We start from the raw sequence: 20,498 nt of genomic DNA, 5'->3' as shown, positions 1-20,498 counted from the left end.
TAATACCAGTATTACTACAAATTCTACATGTATTAAAAGAGATAGTAAGAAAATATTACAACTTTATGCCAACAAACTTTTGTTGTTGTTGTGCCAACAACCTAGATGAAATGAACGAATTTCTTGAAAGATGCCAACTATCAAAGCGCACTTAAGAAGAAACAAGTAACTGGAATAGCCCTATATCTATTAAAGAAATTGAATTTGTAGTTAAAACCTTCCAATAAAGAAAACTTCAGGCCCAGATAGGTCTGAAGGAGTTCTACCGAACATGTATGGAAGAAATTAATCTAATTCCAAATAAACTCTTCTGGAAAATTGAAGAGGCTCTCCGTCCATGGAATACTCCGGGCAAGAATACTAGAGTGGGTTGCCATTTCCTTCTCCAGGGGGTCTTCCCAACCCAGGGATTGAACCCAGGTCTCCCGCATTGCAGGCAGACGCTTTAACCTCTGAGCCACCAGGGAAGGGATGACTGAAGAGGAAACACTACACATCAACTCTTCTATGAGCATTGCTCTAACACCAAAACCAGAAAAAGATACAAGAAAACTGCAGACAAATATCCACCATGATACAGACATAAAAATTCCTAAAAACAGATATTAGCAGTAATTCTCTGGGCTTCCCAGGTGTCTCAGTGGTAAAGAATATGACTGCCAATGCAGCAGACACAGGTTCGATCCCTGGAGAAGGAAGTGGCAACCCACTCCAGTATTCTTGCCTGGGAAATCCCATGGACAGAGGAGCCTGGTGGGCTACAGTCCATGAGTTGCAAAGAGGGGGACATGACTTAGTGACTAAAGAACAACAAGAACAACAAAAAGCAAGACTTCCCTGGCGGTCCAGTGATTAGAACCCAGCACTTTCACTCCTGGGGCACAGGCTCAGTCCTGGTCAGGGAACTACCCTATAAGCTGGATGCAGAAAGAAAAAAAAAAGTTTTTTTAAAGCTTTTTCTGATGTGGATTATTTTTAAAGTGTTTATTAAATTTGTTACAATATTGCTTCTGGTTTGCGTCTTGTTTCTTTGGCCTCAAAGCATGTGGAATTTTAGCTCTTTGACCAGGACTAAACACAAACTCCCTGCCTTAGAAAGCTGACGTCTTAACCACTGGACCACCAGGTGAGTCCCCAAAAAGGAGAATTTTTACCCACCATATAAAGAACTCTCAAAACTCAATAAAACAATGAAGCCAACTTTTTCTTGGTAAGCAAAAGATTTCAATTGACACTTCATTAAAGAAGATACATAGGTGGCAATTAAGTACATAAAAGATGTTCAACATCACCAGCCAATAAGTAAACGCAAGCTGAGATTATGATGACCCATGACTATACATCTATTAGAATGAACAAAATTAAGAAGAATGTCCATACCAAAACCTGAGGTGGGTGTGGAAAAAACAGAGCTCATACACTGTTGGTGGAAATGTAATATGGGACAATTGTTTTGGGAAACAGGCAGTTTCTTTATTTCTATTTTTCTGGCAGTTTCTTTAACAGTTAAACGTAAGCCTGCCATATAATCCAGCTATTGATTCAATTCTTGGATATTCACTCATGAGAAAAGAAAGACTATGAATAATGCCTTGTACTTGAATGTTTATGGAAACTTTATAATAGCCAAGAACTGGAAACAACCCAGATGTACATCCAGAACTGAACAAATAAACAAAGCATGGTGTATTTGTATAACAGGATAAAGAATGGTTTACTGATACACACAACCACATGGATACATCTCAAAGAAACTGATACCTCTCCAAGAACTGGCTCCGTTAGAGATGCCAAACAAATGATTCCATATATATAAAAGCGCAGAAAATTCAAACTAATCTCTAGTGACAGAAAGCAGATTGACTCCCTGGAAGGGTCGGGGGCAGGGATGAGGGATGGAAAGAGATACAAAGAGGCGGGTGATGGTTTCATGACTGTGGTGTTGCTTTCATGGGTTTCATGTCCATACTTACCCATGTGAATGTACACACTTTATTAAATAAGGGTAATTGCCTATATGAAAATTATATCCCAAAAATCTTGTTAAAAAAATTTTTTTTAATCTAATATTCTGAACCAATTTGAAAAGCACCAACTGAAATGTCCTATTAACTGCATAGGACCCAACTCTTACATTTCTGTGGACGAGCCAGAAGAGGGCAGAGCATGCTAGCAAAAAACCCCAAGAAATGTGGGGGGTCTTAGCATGTGGTATCTTAGGAGCTTCAACCTAATTTATTTGGGATCAGATTATTTTCATTAGAAAAACTGTAAAAATAATCTTATTTCACTTAAAACAATTCTAGCATTTAATGAAATCTAAAGCTATCTGTAATAATTCAGAAGATTATTTATGCAAATTGGAGAATAAAGCTAAAATTCACTGTCAAGATCCAAATTTCCTGAGCTATTTGTAACAACTCAACCTATAAAATCCCCAAAAACAGTAATTTTTTTTCAAAAACAGTAATCTTATACAAATTCTGAGGAAAATTTTTCACCAAATTTTTCTTCATTAAAAAATTTAAATTATATAACAATAAACCTGCAGATACATCTCATTTTTTTCAACCTTTATTTTCCCTCTAAATTTATTTGCTATAATAGCCATTGGAAAGCTTTCTATTAGTTTCCAAAACTGATAATCACTGACATTTACTCATTATTGGCATTTAGCAACCCTAACTATAGCTTTAAATGCTGTTTAATTTATAATGCCATCAACCAGGAGTTAGCATCTTTTAGCATCATTTCCGTAGTTAAGAAGCCAGTGCAATTTAGTGGAAAGTATTGGTATTTCCCATTTTATTTCCCACTAAAATTGTAGCAATTTATCTAGTTATTTATTTTTGCTATTTTACTCTCTTTATTTCAAAGTGTATAGCATACTAAACCTAAAACATACTCCTTCTACTACTTCACTCAAAAGAAATTAATTATATTTTGCTCATGGAAATTGTGTGAGTATGTATATAAATTCATCAGGCATCCTTCCATGTGGTATGCTTGAGAGAATGAAATTTACACACACACGCACACACACACACACACACATTCAAGTTCAGGAAGTGTGTTATTACAATACCGGGTCTTAGGTGTGGTATGTGGCATCTAGTTCCCTGAGGAGGGATCAAACCCAGGCCCACTACATTGGAAGCATGGAGTCTTAGCCACTGAACCACCAGGAAATTCCCCAATGTTAATTTTTAACAATCATGTATAGATGATAGCTTAGTAACTTGATAAAATATTTATCTCAACAGTGATTCTGATTAGAGTTGCTATCTATTTCTGGCTTATTAAATGATAAGCTACTTATAACTGTATGCAAAAAATATTTTTAAGTAACCCTTAATAATTACAAATTAATCTCAAAGGATTATAGGCAGAAAGTCAGGAAGAGGTTAGTAGCTGCTTCAGCTACTTACAGAGACCTCTATTTCACTTTTACATCAGTTATACATGTTTCCTACGAACAGCAGCTTCCTTGGTTATATTAAAACCAGCAATGTCTTTTATAAATAAGATCTTACCCGAACGCTTTTCCTCTAGGTGTGTTGCTAAATCTGACATCTTCACAAAGGAGGGTGTGTTTTTTTGAAATTTTGCTTTAAATGTAATTGCCCTTCTATCATCATCAAACAGGCACTCACAGGATGACCATGGTGTTGTATGCAATTCTAGGTTCTCTAGGATGCAATTGCGCTGAACAAAAAGATACTTAAATTCCCAAATATAACCTTAAACAAAACAAAAACAAAAAGTTACCAAAAGGAAATTATCTAGGATCAAAACCAGATTAAACAGACTGACCTGATTAAATCAGTTAAATACAACTTTTATCTCATTAAGGAATTTGGATATAAAGAGGCAAAATATGAATGTTGTGTTAAGGCAATAACAATGGTAGAGATAATTTTTACAAAATTTTTTCTAAAGATTACTTGGTCTCCTAAACAGTCATAATCTATCATAACCAACTGTCTATTCAGAATAGCAAACTCTCATTCTGATTATCTACAGGAAAGTTTTTTTTTTTTAAATAATGACATAGAAATGGACACATGTCTACCATAATCAATATTACTCAATGATTTTTCAATACCTTAGTTTTCTTATTTAGCTAATTTTTTTGGAACAACAACAACAAAACATTCAGATTCAGTTGCTCCTATTTTTAATTCTTTCAGTAATAATTCTGAACCACAGTAGCACAGACTTTCTTGCTCAACAATCAGACTGCGCTGTGCTGTGCTTAGTCACTCAGTCGTGTCCGACTCTTTGTGACTCCATGGACTGTAGCCCACCAGGCTCCCCTGTCCATGGGGATTCTCCAGGCAAGAATACTGCAGTGGGTTGCCATGCACTTCTCCAGGAACAATCCGACTATATATTAATAAATTCAACTTTAAAACTATATTAAAACAAAAAAAGTTTCTTAGTACAAAGTCTTCTAATGACAAGTGTCTTTTTATTTTCCCACATACTTCAGTCTATAAATCTAAATCACACATCTCATCCACCTCCTCAGTCTCTCTGGACAGCTATTTTTTTGTGGGAAATTTTAAAACAAGTCAGTAAATCTGTATAGACAGAGCATCGTTAGAAAGAGCTAAAGCATATGTATTCCAAGTTGTTGCTTAAAACCAATCACTATTTTAAAACAATTTTCTTGTCTTATTATAGAATACATACTTAGAAATCACAGGTAAGATAAGCAAAGAAATAAATGGCAGCTACAGTCAACACCTCAAAATAAATACAGTTACTATTTTAGTGTCCATGCAGTTGTTCTCAATTTGTTTGATTTTTACTTACTCTGTCAAATGTATATTTTATGTCATTAAGTATTATTCTGCATTATTTTAAAATACTACATAATATGTCATTGCACAGGTATACCAAAATCTTAAAAATTATTAGCACAATCCTCTCTTTGGGGACATGTTTCTTATTTTTCACTATTATAAATTTAGTACTATGGTAAAATATTTTTAGCTACATCTTTATGCATAGTCATGATAACTTCCTATTAAGTGTCATTATTAGGCCAAAGGTATCCCAAATTCAGGCTTTCATATGCACTGTCAATTGTCCTCAAGAAAGGTTGTTCCCCTGAAACTAATAAACAACTAATAAACAACCAGGTTGTTCCCTGGTGGCTCAGATGGTAAAGAATCTGCCTGCAGTGTGGAAGACCTAGGTTCCATCTCTTGGTTAGGAAGATCCCCTGGAGGCGGGCATGGCAACCCACTCCAGTATTCTTGCCTGGAGAATCTCAAGGACAGAGGAGCCTGGCGGGAGGTCCATAGGGTTGAAAGAGTTGGACAGGACTGAGCGACTAAGCACACACACACACGTCAATTATACTTCAATCAGAAAAAGAGAAAAAAAAGGGTTGCCGGTTTATATCTTCTATAATCTACGAGAGTGGTTATTTCCCCATATCTTTTCTACTGATTTCTTAGGACAAAAATCAGTTATCATTATTATTTTATTTGTCTGCCTTCCATTGCTAGTAAGAATAATTTTTTTCATACATTTATTGGCCACTTTAATCTCTTCTTTGAGGACCTGCCTGTTCACATCTATTGCTCATTTATTCTCACAAGGATTTGACTTTAGATTATGCTATTATTTTCTGAAAAAATACAATTTTTTTTCTGGTTTTTCACTTGCATTTTAATTCTGCATATGGTGATTTTCATGTATGGCAGTTTTTGTTACAGCATTTTATTTAACCTACTAATCTTTGGGTTCCAAATAAGTTCACTTATATTTTCTCCTAGTACTTACTGTTCCTTTTAAAAGTATTTGAATTTGTAATACATCCAGCATTTATTCTGGCACAAATATGAAGCATAAGTTTAATTCTTATTTCTTCTCAAATTGTTAGATAGATATTTCAAATATATCTACCAATTTAAAAAAATTTGCTTTAATTTTTAAATTATAAAATAAAATATACTTTTTATAAAATATTTAGACAGTAAAAGAAAAGTAATAGGCAAAGTAAGATTGTCTGTATTTCAGTAAAATGGATAATGGGTACTTTAGTTCATTGTGTTATTCTGTCTATATGTTTGAAGTTTCTTTATACTAAAAGGTTTAAAAAATAAATGCAAATTCCATACATGAAATTCAAACTAAAAATATAAAAAAATAAAAACCACTAATACTACTAGAGATGTCTAGCATTTTAGTATCTGTATTTCCAGATTTTTAAAGTGTATATACTTATATATCCACTTTTATTAAAATGGGATCCTATTATACATGAAGTTTTTTTTTTCAATAATAGAACTATTTTATTAAACATATGAACGTACTGATTTTGTACAATACGCATTTCTTTCTTTCCTCTGCCGCAGGAAGCCAGCGCTCTAGAACCCCATGTTTATAAAAACACACTTTGGCAGCTACTATGACAAGGTGAAAAAAGTGCAATTCCGAAAGTGACAACACATAACCAAAGTGGGGAACAGAAAAGGCAGAGGGGAGTGGGCCCAGCGCTGCTCATCTTCTCTCAAGAGGAAACAATGTAAGAACAGAAACTCTTGAGCATTATTTAAGCAGTACTGCCCAGCTCTCTTGGTAGCATCTCTGTTTCAATTCCATTTATCTTGATGTTGTAACTAACTAATCTGTTACTTCTTTAAGAAATTCTGCCCTGGTTTATATCCTTTTCAGTGGCCCATATCCCTTTGAGTTTCAAAAACACAGAAGTCGCTCAGTCGTGTCTGACTCTTTGCAACCCCATGGATTGTAGCCCACCAGGCTCCTCGGTCCATGGGATTTTCCAGGCATGAATACTGGAGTGGGTTGCCGTTTCCTTCTCCGTACATGAAGTTTTATAATCTACTTTTTTAAACTAAATATTATATCTATACATCTATCCAGGCTAGTGAACATACATATCTTAGATAGTGAATATATTGGTGTGTCCACCAGACCACAAATGACCCCCTTAACTATTCCCTCACCCACTGAAATAAGCTTACATACTCCAACTCGTACTTTTTTTTACCTTTTAGTACAGCATGAGGGACCTTAGTTCCCATGCCTCCTGCAGTGGAAGTGCAGAGAGTCCTAACCACTGGACTGCCAGGGCATCCCCCAACTGGTACTTTTTGACCCTGTGCTACAGCCCACAGTTGACTGAATCAAATTCAAACTAGGCAATCAGATTCTCTTTACTGGGAATTTAGAAACAGGACTGGTTTCTTAAAAGGAAAAGTAAAACAGGAGCTACGGAGTAACAATGTGCTATCCATAATGTTGAGAAGCAGAGAAAGTCTAGAGAAAGTCTCTACTAAGAAAATAAAGCAAATTCATGGAGATGTTGCCTGGGCCCAGAAAGCTTTTCTGTTCCTAGTTCCAAGTCCCCCTGAAACCCATCACTCTTGCCCTATTTACTAGGAGATACTCCTGTACACTTCCAATATATCCATCCCCCTTAATCGTTTAAGTTAACCATGATGGAGTTCCAGTGTGAAATTTGAGCCTTCAGTGCCCAAGTTTAAAAACAGTTTCTTAGCACAGCCAATGGACTGTGCAACCTTCATGTGCAAGCATTTGTACCTTTGTGAGTTTTTTCTTATCATTTGAAACAAGCTATTTCCTCCTCGAACTTGCATCTCTATTCCTTAAAGACAGTGGGAATTTTAAATGGCTGCCTGATCTATATTTTATTCTTCAATCATTTATAAAGAAAGTATCTACTGGTGCCGGCAGTTCTGTGTGATGAGGACACAATGGTGAACAGGCTAATCAGGGTGCTTTTAGTCACAAACTTGACAACCTACCGAGAAAAGTAGTTAATTATCAAGCACGCAAATCAGCTGGATCATCTGTCTGTGTTGGGCGGCACAAGTGCAATGCAAAGAGTGACATGATACAGAGCGATTTTGTATATTCATGTGTGAGGCCTCTCTGGGGAAATGAGATTGGACAGCCATCTGTGGGAGAGCTGGAGGAAGAAGCACTCTAGGCAGGGGAAATGCATAAATTCAAGGTCCCAAAGCAGGAAAAAGTTTGGCGTGTTCAAGAAACAGAAAGGAGTCGAATGCGGGTTAAGCTAGTGAGTCTGAGGGAGACTGAGCAGCACCAAGACAGTTTGTGATACAATTCTGTACTTCGATCATGAATTAAGGGTGCGAAGGAATACCAACCTCCATCAGATATAACTGTGATTTTCCACGAAGCATAGTCACAAAGGTTGGGATCATTTGTATTATTCTGTGCTTAATCAGTAATGTCATGAGTGTACTTTATTGTAATGTTATGTTTTTTTAAATATTAGACTTCTATTAGATTTCAGGAGAATATTGCATTCGAAAGGCACTTAGTTCTGAATAGCTTATATTATGCATACCAAATTATTACCAAGAAGTGTAGTTTATGTCCCCAGCCCACCCTCATTAGGACTTTCACTGTGACCAGTGCTTGCTGCATGTCAGGCATACCAAATTCTTACTAGCTAAACATATTTCAAAAAACCTGGGAATTAATTTCTTATTATTTTTCTCCAAAACATCAACTCTTTTGTCTCTAGTATTCAGTAATTACTGCTTGACAATCACTTCTAATTATATCACCTAAATGTGAGTTTGTTACCCTCGGGAACAAGGAAAACGAGGGCCCAGTACAGACAGAATAATACAGAGAATGCCTCAAGAAATACTAGATGAATAGACAGAATACTAACAATTTGTGAAAGGAGAACCACTTACTTAAATGACTCTTCAAAATTAGATCTTGAGGTATTAAGGCAGATATTAAAGCTTGAAATATAAATAAATATGCTGAAGAAATGAACAAAGAAACTATACTTTAATTCATGGATTTATAATTTTTCAACATTAACCTAAATATCAAAGAATTATCTGGAGAAAATATACTTCCTCTTCTATTGACCGAATAACCATCAGCTTTTAAGGGATATTCGTGTTAAGCATGGAGCATGCCTTGCTGCAGCTCCACTATAATTGGAATGCCACCTTTGATCTACATTCTGCTCAGCATGCAGCACACTCATGTTCCCGACCATGACACAGTGGTCAGTGATGATGGTTTGTGTATCACTGACACATGTTTTTCAGATTTCTCAACCAAACAAATATTTGCCACTGTTTGATCTTAACATGAAAGCCAAATTTCAGACTTATCTCAATTCCTAGTTATGGGCTATTAATGATTAAAAGAGGCAATGTGATAGATCCTATCTTTAGATAACTATTTTGAAATAGAAGTTTGCAAGACACATTAACTCTTTCAGGTAAAAAAAGAATGGATCACATACCTAATCAACCTCTGAATTAATTTAACAGAGTAAAATAACTCAGAAGTCACTAATTAAACTGTCTCTGATTGTTATAACTAAAGGATCTAATATCAAAATGAAGATGTTACACTATGTTATTGAAACATCAATTCAGTTCAGTCACTCAGTCGTGTCCAACTCTTTGTGACCCCATGGACTGCAGCACGCCAGGCCTCCCTGTCCATCATCAACTCCCAGAGTTGGTGGGAGTTTACTCAGACTCATTTCCATTGAGTCGGTGATGCCATCCAACCATCTCATCCTCTGTTGTCCCCTTCTCCTCCTGCCCAAAATCTTTCCCAGCATCAGGGTCTTTTCAAATGAGTCAGTTCTTCGCATTAGGTGGCCAAAGTATTGGAGTTTCAACTTCAGCAGCAGTCCTTCCAATGAATATTCAGGACTGATTTCCCTTAGGATGGACTAGTTGGATCTCCTTGCAGTCCAAGGGATTCTCAAGAGTCTTCTCCAGCACCACAGATCAAAAGCGTCAATTCTTTGGCTCTCAGCTTTCTTTATAGTCCAACTCTCACATCCATACGTGGCTACTGGGAAAACCATAGCTTTGGCTAGATGGACCTTTGTTGGCAAAGTAATGTCTCTGCTTTTTAATATGCTGTCTAGGTTGGTCATAATTTTTCTTCCAAGGAGCAAGCGTTTTTTAATTTCATGGCTGCAGTCACCATTTGCAGTGATTTTGGAGCCCCCCAAAATAAAGTCTGTCACTGTTTCCACTGTTTCCCCATCTATTTGCCATGAAGTGATGGGACCGGATGCCATGATCTTAGTTTTCTGAATGTTGAGTTTTAAGCCAACTTTCTCATTCTCCTCTTTCATTTTCATCAAGAGGCTCTTTTTAGTTCTTCGCTTTCTGCCATAAGGGTGGTATCATCTGCATATCTGAGGTTACTGATATTTCTCCTGGCAATCTTGAGTCCAGCTTGTGTTTCATCCAGCCCAGCATTTCTCATGATGTACTATGCATATAAGTTAAATAACCAGGGTGACAATATACAGCCTTGACGTACTCCTTTCCCTATTTGGAACCAGTCTGTTGTTCCAATTCCATTTAATACCTCATAAATGATTAACTGATGCTCTAAAGAAAAATGTAACCATGGGTCATACTTTAAACATGAACATGCTATGGATGTCTAATAGTCCACACTTTTAAAACAACTGGAATAAAAACCTGGAACATAGTAATTTATTAAACAGTAACACTGTGACTTGAAAGAGTTAATGCAACTCCTCTAACATCTGCCCTATAACCAGAGAGGAGTTTATTTATCAGAGTACCTTGGCTGAATAAAAATTGTAGAAGCATCTCCAGAATTAAATTTTTAAACAACATTATCCAAGGAAGGTAAGATCTTCAATCTTCACTAAAAAGGTAAAGTAGTATACCTGGGAATAAATGAAACCTTTTAATTTGCTGCCATTAATTATAGAGGATTATAGATCGTTGAGTTGTTTACAGGAGGTAAAAAATTGTAACAAGAAATCTACAAAAGAATATTCAATCATGCTCAATTATATTTCAAACGTTGTCTGATCTCCAGAGTCCCTTCATCTTAGGCTCATAAGCATTAATCATTTACTTATCTATAAATAGATTAAATGCTTTTTCGTGTATTTACCTTTTTTCCTTTGAAGTTGAGGGTACCAGGCTGCTCCAGGACCCCATAATACAAGCACATAATGTTGACCTTGGGTCTGTTCCACTGTTAACATAACTTTCCTTTGCTTCTGTCCTCTATAACTGTATAACGCCTCTGGAAAAGGAAAAGAAATATTTAGTTGGCGTTACTCTACTGCATGTGATATCATACTTTACTGTCTAATGATAAATATCTACTGATAACCAAACGGTACACTAAGACAGTCCTGTGCTTAAGTTTCTTTTAATCAAAATACAGTTGATCTACAGTATCACATTAGTTTCAGGCATACAGCACAGTGATATATACACTCTTCTTCAGGTTTCCTTCCCTTATATGTTATTATAAAATACTGAGCACAGTTCCCTGTGTAACAGTAGGTCCTTGTTATGTCTTAATTTTTTTATAACCTAAGATTGATGAAGTACCCAAAATATTTACCTGTCAGTACAGTGATATCAACAACTCTTAGAATTGCATGGACTAGTATGTCTGGCTGAAGCTGCTCCAATTCTATAAATTCTATACTGCTCATTTTCTGAGGATGCCTCTGAGGAAGATCTCTGAGATAGGAATGTTTTGAAGATACATATGCCAGTAAGTCTTGAAGTACAACATTACTAATCATACTGGAATCTAGGAAAGAAAAAAAAGACCATATATACAAAAGAGGGAAACGTTATATTTTCTTGATAACACGGCATTTTCTTAGAACTGTATTTTATGTTGCAAAGTGTGATTAAGTGTCAAACATGATTTAATTTCTATAAAGCATGTAGCTTATCCTTGAACCAGGTTAGATGCCAAAATAAGCTTGATGTTTTTAACCAACGGAAATGGAATTATTTATCATCTGCAAAAAAAAAAAAAAAAAACCCAAAACTGCCCTGTTCCCTTACTTCTCTATTTCATTAACAGTATCATTTTTCTACCAATTAACCAAGACCAATATTTTAGTTTTTTTTTAATTGGGGTATAGTTGCTTGACAATGTTGTGTTAGTTTCTGCTATACAACAAAATGAATCAGCTATATATAGATATGCATCAATTATTTTTTTGACTCCTCCATTACCCTGTTTATCCAACCAGCGCCCTAATCCCTGAAATCTGATTTGATCACATCTTCCCCAGCTATCCCAACCACCCCTATTCTTCCTCAAGACTGTTAGCATTTCTCATCTGAAATACTCCTAACACTCCTCTAACTGGCCCTCCAAGAACATGTTCTATTCTTTCTCACTTTTAAGCCTCTGCCCTCACCATATTCACTAGCTAAAATGCTGTCATTCTCCTCTCTAACCACCCATCTGAATACTACACAGAAAAACAGCCATTTGAGACTCCCAGTGCTAGGGATACAAAGACATGATCTCAAGGCTGAAGAAATTATCAGCCTAGAGGTTGACAACCAGCACTGGGCTTAGGATATAAGCAACACGTGTAAGCATTCCTAAGAGCGCACCTAAAGACCTGCCCGGAGAAGGCAATGGCACCCCACTCCAGTACTCTTGCTTGGAAAATCCCATGGATGGAGGAGCCTGGAAGGCTGCAGTCCATGGGGTCGCTGAGGGTCGGACACCACTGAGCGACTTCACTTTCACTTTTCACTTTCATGCATTGGAGAAGGAAATGGCAACCCACTCCAGTGTTCTTGCCTGGAGAATCCCAGGGACGGGGGAGCCTGGTGGGCTGCCGTCTATGGGGTCGCACAGAGTCGGACACGACTGAAGTGACTTAGTAGTAGTAGTAGTAGTAGTAAAGACCTGCCCAGGGAAGTTGGAAGAGGCTTGCTTTATTGAGGAAATATTTGAGCAATGCTTTGGGAAAATGCCTAAGAAAAGGTTTCTAGGTAGTAACTGGGAAGAAAAATATGTTTCCAGGTAAAGAGAAAGGGTTAGTAATCCTTTACGTATCTCAGATGCTTTTGGTATTCTGATAAAGCATATGGACCCATTATCAGAATAATATTTTTGTAACAACTTTATTGGAATATAATTCACATACATAAAGTTCACCCTTTTTCTTTTTTTTCTGGCCACACTGTGCGGCTTGTGAGATCTTAGTTCACCATCCAGGGAATGAACCTCAGCAGTGAAAGTGCAGATTCCTAACCACTGGACCACCAGGGAATTCCCAAGTTCACCCTTTTAGAGTATACATTTCAGTGTTTTGCTTTTTGTACTTCACAAAGTTGTGTGGCTATAACCATTATCTAATTTTACAACATTTTTATTACAGAGTAATATCTCAAAATTCATCAAATGAAATAGGATAACCAATTATATGGAAATACAGTAATCAAAATATTTTTAAAACTGAGGATAACTTATGTGCCTCATTAAAACATTAAATAATAAGATATAGCAGAGTACGCAGCAACTATTATAACTTCAAAGTATGCCAAAGTATCATGTGGATAAATAATACTCAAGTTACCTCCAACAACTATAATGTGATATGAAAATATATGTGCTTTCCATTGGCGATCAAGTCACAAGTATTGAAAATATTACTGTGGATCATCACCTTATTCATAATGGAAGGAAATGTTAATTTTCAGTAGGCAATTAGTGAAAATAAAGATGTAATATTATGGTTAACAGAGATGGGGGGCCGTGAGGGGGAATTGATGAAGGCAGTCAAAAGGTATAAAGCTTCAGTTATAAGATAAGTAAGTACTAGGGGTGTCATGCACAACATGATAAATATATTAACACTGCTCTATGTTACATGTGAAAATTATTAAGAGAGTGAATCCTAAGAGTTCTCATCACAGGAAAAACATTTTCTTCTTTTTAATTTTATTATCTTTTATCATCTCATTCATATGCGATGGTATTCACTTAACTTATTGTCATAATCATTTCATGATGTATACAACTCAAATCATTATGTATTATGCTGTGTACCTTAAATTTACACAGTGCTGTATGTCAATTATATCTCATAAAACTGGCAGAAAAAAAAAAGGGATGTAATATCTTCCCGTGCAAGTTTATGAATGCTTTAATGCAGAAGAAGCAATTTTCACAGACAAAAGTAGGAAGAGCGTTTTAGGAAGCTAATGACCATCCAGCAGATGATGAGAGCTGGAAACCAGGCAAGACTGCATGAAGGAGAAAAGGGTGACAGGCTTGTGAACTAGTTCAGAGGCAGAACCTAAAACAGTCAGATATGGAGGCTAAAGAAAAGATTGAAAGACAAGATTTCTAGTATAGCTGAGTGGATGGATAAAAACAAATGTTCTGAAGTTTCCAGAACCTGATATGAAATCTATTCTAATTAAGGTTACTTAATTCATAAATGAATTTTATAAAACAATGGTGATATCATAACAAAGATAATGAACATAAAAGAAAAAAAACAGATATCATGAAAGATGAATGAGAAAGAGAGGAAGAGTGAAGATAAGACCAATTACATTATAGCAAAACCCAGCTCCCAATATCTCCTTCTACAGCTCCAGCTTATTCACCAGGTGTTCTGATTCCTCTTTCACAATATTTCCAGCACATTTGGAATCAGAAGAGCTGGGTTCAACTCTGACTTTGTCAATAATGACTCTTCTGAACTTGTACATAACTTTTCTGGGCTTTATTCTTTATCTGCAATAAGAGCTTTGGAGGGAGGGGAAGCTCCCTAACATCAAATTATTTACCAATTCTTGCTTCATAAAAATTTGTACAGACACATTTGATTACTTAGATTCAAAATAAAATAGTCTACTTCATGGAAACACTGTGTTAAAACTTTTATTTATATATTTAATTTAGTAATATTTAAGATAAATTTATATCCTGTCACATTATCAGGACTAAATTTGTAAAATTTATAACACCTTACTGTAATGAGAAAAGAACAAAAGTTCTACATGTATGTTGATCAGAAGTAAGCTCTCATGAGTCGTAACAACTTGCAAAAATAAAAACCAAAACTGACTTCTTCTTTCAGAAGAAAAACAACTACAATATTTTCAAAGTATCAACTGTTAACTATTTTCAAAATAGTTATCTAATTATACAAAAAAGGCTTAGAACATACTTTATTTAGCTACTAACTTGTGTAACCTGTGAAAAACAAGGCAATATAAATTCCTATGTAAGTAGAAAAACAAATTTGAAATAACTTCTAAAAGCTATTTAACTAGCTCAATATTTTTCACATTATTCTGCAAAAGCCTGAAGCTACCCAGAGTTTCCATGGCATATTCTCCATCCAGAATTGGATCCTTAGATCTTCATGAAATTACTGAACTAGAGCAATCTTACTTGAATCCAGTTCAGTCTTAAAACGAGATCTACAACATCTGTCTCTCAAATCCCTTGAAAAATACTTACGTTCCATATTATTTTCATTATTTTAAAACATTCTTTACCCTTCCATTGTATTAACAACTATAAAACATCTGTAATAACATCTCTAAAAGCCATTTGACTCCTTGGAAATGTGCTTTCCAAGATGTAGCAACTTCAAATGTTCATAATAAAACATTAAACTTAAATCATTTAAAGAAATCCCTAAATTAAAAAAAAAAATAAAATCCCAGGCTGCTTTTGACCACTTACTCTTTTACCTATCAGAATAATTTATCAAATTTCATGAAAATCTTACTGGGATTTTGATTGGATTTTTACTGAATTACAGATCAACTTGGGGAGAACTGAAATCTTCACAATGTTAAATCTTTCAATCAGTGAACAAAATATGTTTAGTCTTTTAATTTTTCATTGTTTCATTTAACAACAAAATTGTTAAATTCACATGATAATATTGTAAATGGTGCCTTGTCTTTACTTGTTACTGGTTGTTAGTCACTCCATTCTAGAAATGCAATTGACTTTTGTATATTAACCTTTTACGTGGCCACCTTGCTAAACTTTCTCATTATTTCTAATAATCTGCTTGTAGTTTTAAGAGGGGAAGGATTCTTTGTAAGTCTATAAATAATAATCATAATAATCCATCATGTTATCCACAAACAAGAAACTAATACTGTCTAAATATTAATGTTAGTAACTAAACTATAAATCTTACTCAAATTTTACCAATTTTCCCACTAATACTCTTCTTCCGTGTGGCAATCCTATCCAGGATTCTACATTACATTTAGTTCTTATTTCTCTTTATCCTCCTTTAGCCTGCAGTAGATATCAGTCTTGTCATTCATGACCTTGACACTTCTGAAGAGTATCGATCAGTTACTTTGTAGAATGTGTCTCCATTTGGGTTTCTCCAATGTTTACTCATGACTGAAATGAGGTTATGCATTCTTGGCAGGAATATCACAAAAATTATGCTGTGTCCCTGCCAATGCAACAAAGCAAGGAATTCGTACAATCCTTAATACTGAGAATACTTGCCTTGATCACCCAGTTCAGCTGATGTCAGCCAAGTTTCTTCACTATAAAGTTATTTTTTCCCTTGTATGTTGATAACTACCTTGGGGAGATACTTTGCATACATATGCAATGCTATAGCTCCCCCAAACTTCCACCTACTAATTTTAGCATCTATTAATGCATCCTTGTTTGCAATATTTATTACTGAAGTAGTTACCTAATGATAATTCTCTGTTTTCTTCTTTCTTCTCACATTTATTCATTGGAATTCCAATTTATCCAATGGAATTGTGAAAAAGAGCTCTCTCATTTATTTACTTGCTTACTTATTTTGTAAGTTAGTTAAATATTTATATCAGTATGAATCCATACATATCTTATTCTGAGGACTATAATCCAACACTATCTTTTCTTTTTTTCTTAAATTGTTCCAGTTTTTGCCAATAGGCTGTCCTTCAAGTTGGCTTTTGTGTTCTTCTAAAACAACCCTTTTCTGACACCATGAAAGTTCCAGGCTCTTCTCGGATTTGCTTCGCCCCAGGCCTGTAGTCAACCACTTCTAGCAGAGCTGATTCCTTTTACACACCAAGATACGGGCACTAGGTGGGATCATTACTACTGAGGTGTCCCTGCTGCTGTGTCCTCTCAGCAGACGGAACCAGGAAATTTACGTACTGAGCATAATAGCCCATCCATACACTTACATCTATATTTCTGTATTCCTGTATCTATTTGCTTATATATATATATAGAAGACCATGAGCTTATACTAATCTCTCTGACTCTAATCCAAAAGGTTCCCTTTAATCTTCCCCCTTTTTTATGTATAATTTCTTTCTGTAACAATGAAAAACCCAATTCTCATTATCTATTACATATTTATTTACTTGTTCAATTCTAGTACATATACAAAGCTGTTGCTAACACATTCCTCCTTGAGAAATACTTTTACTAACTAGATTACAGCACTTATGTACAGCTGTTTTTCCCCTTGGCCTTACAGAATCCAGCCAATACACCCTTTTCCACAGTTTCTTAGGTTTGTTCTTTTGTCCCCACTACCCTTCTGCATAGTTACTGTATTCATTTTTAATTCTGTGAGGCTCATTTGTCAGTGTCTCCATTCCGCTTTGGATTCCCACTCCATCACATTCTAATTGGTTCTAATTGTTTACTGTGGGGGGTATATGAAGCATTAACTATGGTTCTACGAGATAAGAGACACACAAAAAGACATACTCAGAGAGGTGTCACTCCTTCTTCATCAGTGTTACCCTATTTCCACCCCCTCTTTCTTTCTACCTCTCTCCCAACCCTTCCCTGTAGGTAACCAATCTTGTTACTTCTGGTTTATCCTTCCTGCATTAAAAAAAATCCATCTGTGTATTTGTTTCTGGCTGCACTGGGCCTTGGTTGCTGTGCGCAGACTTTCTCTAGCTGCAGTGCAAGAGCTTCTCACTGCGGTGACTTCTCTTGCGGAGCGTGGGCTCTAGGGCACTCGGGCTCAGCAGCTGCAGCGCACGGGCTCAGCAGTTCCGGCTCCCAGGCTCTAGGGCGTAGGCTGAATAGTGTAGCACACACGTTCAGCTGCTCTGGGGCACGTGGGATCTTCTCAGACTAGGGATCAAACTGGTGTCGCCTGTATTATAAGGTGGATTCTTAACCATTGGGCCACCAAGGGGAAGCCCCTTCCTGTACTTTTGTCGCACAAATGTGGAGTTATACATATATTTTCTTATTCCTCCCTTCTTTCTTAGATGAAGAGCAGCACGCTACATATGCTTTTGGGGGCTTCTGTTTTCCACACAACAGTGTGTCTTAGAAATCACTTAATATCAGTCCATAGACTCTTTTCATTTTCTTTTTACATCTGCATAGTATTCCACTATGTGACTGTACTACAATTTAATCAACTGTTCTATATATGAGTGTTTCTATTTTTTCAGTGCCTTGCAGTTACAAACGATACTGCAATGAATAATTTTTTTGTTCTGATGTATAGATATTTTCATATTGTTGTAATTCTATCTTCAGGATAGATTCTCAAAAATAAACTTGCTGGGCTGAAAGCTGAGCACATATATCATCCTGTTGCTGCTGCTGCTGCTGCTAAGTCGCTGCAGTCGTGTCCAACTCTGTGCGACCCCATAGACGGCAGCCCATCGGAGTCCCTGGGATTCTCTAGGCAAGAATACTGGAGTGGGTTGCCATTTCCTTCTCCAAAGCATGAAAGTGAAAAGTGAAAGTGAAGTCACTCAGTCGTGCCCAACTCTTAGCGACCCCATGGACTACAGCCTACCAGGCTCCTCCATCCATGGGATTTTTAGGTATTGCCAAATAGCCCTCCACAAGGGTTGTAGCAATTTACATTCCCACCAGCAAGGTTAAGTGAGCCTGTTTCCCCACAGACTCACCAACAGAATGTGTTGTCCTATTTTTTAATTTTTGCCACTTTGATAAGTGAATAATGACACCTCTGTGTAGTTTTAACTTGAATTTCTCGTGTCTGCTTTCCATTTTCCAATCAGGTCCCTTGTTGCTTAATTTTTAAGAGTTTTCCATATACTAGAACACTAGAATTTTGTCTCGGAGCAGGCAATGGCACCCCACTCCAGTACTCTTGCCTGGAAAATCCCATGGATGGAGGAGCCTGGTAGGCTGCAGTCCATGGGGTCGCTAAGAGTCGGACACAACTGAGCGACTTCACTTTCACTTTTCACTTTCATGCATTGGAGAAGGAAATGGCAACCCACTCCAGTGTTCTTGCCTGGAGAATCCCAGGGATGGGGGAGCCTGGTGGGCTGCTGTCTGTGGTGTCACACAGAGTCAGACACAACTGAAGCGACTTAGCAGTAGCAGAATTTTGTCTCAGGTGTATGCTGCAACATTCCTTCCAAGTATGCCAACTGTCTTTTGACTTTATGTGTTTTTAGTATTTTTCCATAGATAAATGTATGTCTCATGTTTTTACTGCTTCTGGATTTGGAGTTATAGTAAGAAAGCCTTTCCCTACACCAAGATTAGAGAGGAATTCATTTATGTTTCCTTCTAGTAGTTAGATTTTTTTTTTAATATTTATATTCTTAATCCATTTGGAGTTTATTCTTCTATTTGTTATGAGAATTTGTTAACCAAAAATTTGGTTCACCTTTTTGTGGGTGTCAAGTCAAAAGACACTACCAATCCAAAGATTGAGAGAAGGAAGGATTTATTACTTGCAGCAAGTAAGAAGAATACTGGGGATGCTTCCCAAAGCAGTGTCTCCTGGAACAGCAAAATTGGGGAAGTTTTAAGCTAAGGGTAGATGCATATAGTCAGGCTTCCCTAGCGGCTCAGCTGGTAAAGAATCCACTTGCAATGCAGGAGACCTGGGTTCAATCCCTGGGTTGGAAAGATCCCCTGGAGAAGGAGACAGCCACCCACTCCAGTATTGTGGCCTGAAGAATTCCATGGATAGTCCATGGAGTCACAAAGAGTTGGACATTAATGAGTGACTTTCACTTTTTCACCAAGAGGTTTGGGCTAGTGTATGCATACTTGTCAAGGGACTTTGGGATTTCTACTGAAATCCTGTTTAGACTTTTTACATCAATAATCATGTATAATACTGGTCTGTATTTTTATTTGTAATGTCTTTATTTGGATTAGGTGCTAAGTGTTATATTTGCTTTATAAAAGGAATTGGGAATTCAGAATTTCCTGTGAAACTATTTTCAGACCTGGCCCTCTTTTGAATGGTAGTTGTTCAGTAATTTTCTCTATTTCTTCCATAGAAACTGGTGAGTTTAAACTTTCTTTCTCTAATGGGATCAATTTTGGCTATCTGTATTTCCCTAGAAAATTTACATACATTCATTCTTTTTCAGACACTTTTCTCATATATATTATCAAAGGATATTGAGTACAGCTTCCTACGCTGTATAGTAGGTTCTTGCTGGTTGTCTATCTCATATATAGTAGCCTGTGTATGTTAACCCCAAGCACACCTGATTTGCCCTTCTCCCTAAATTTCCCATATTGAGTACAGCTTCCTGCGCTGTACAGCAGGTTCTTGCTGGTTGTCTATCTGATATATAGTAGCCTGTGTATGTTGATCCCAAGCACACCTGATTCACCCTTCTCCCTAAATTTCTCCTTTGGTAACCATGTTTGTTTTCAACATCTGTAAGTCTGTTTCA

At 36.5% G+C, this 20,498-nt stretch overlaps 1 protein-coding gene across 7 annotated transcripts in view; it reads right to left on the bottom strand.

Annotated features, from left to right (window-relative positions):
• The window catches only part of SHLD2 (shieldin complex subunit 2), a 114,358-nt gene that overhangs the window by 9,597 nt on the left and 84,263 nt on the right, over positions 1-20,498 (bottom strand). For 6 of the 7 annotated variants that reach the window (XM_027530881.1, XM_027530885.1, XM_027530883.1 and 3 more), the window contains 3 exons: positions 11,422-11,616; positions 10,960-11,094; positions 3,534-3,740 (listed from right to left, as the gene is read on the bottom strand). In XM_027530881.1, coding sequence (XP_027386682.1) covers positions 3,534-3,740; positions 10,960-11,094; positions 11,422-11,616 — 537 coding nt within the window. Of the gene's footprint in view, positions 1-814; positions 918-3,533; positions 3,741-10,959; positions 11,095-11,421; positions 11,617-20,498 lie in introns of those variants that run through there. The other variant, XM_027530886.1, reaches the window with a different exon arrangement.

The sequence above is a fragment of the Bos indicus x Bos taurus genome, chromosome 28, assembly GCF_003369695.1.
Source record: "Bos indicus x Bos taurus breed Angus x Brahman F1 hybrid chromosome 28, Bos_hybrid_MaternalHap_v2.0, whole genome shotgun sequence".
Lineage (NCBI taxonomy): Eukaryota > Metazoa > Chordata > Mammalia > Artiodactyla > Bovidae > Bos > Bos indicus x Bos taurus.
The sequence above is the reverse complement of the archived record's forward strand: the minus strand, read 5'-3'. Positions and strand labels throughout refer to the sequence as shown.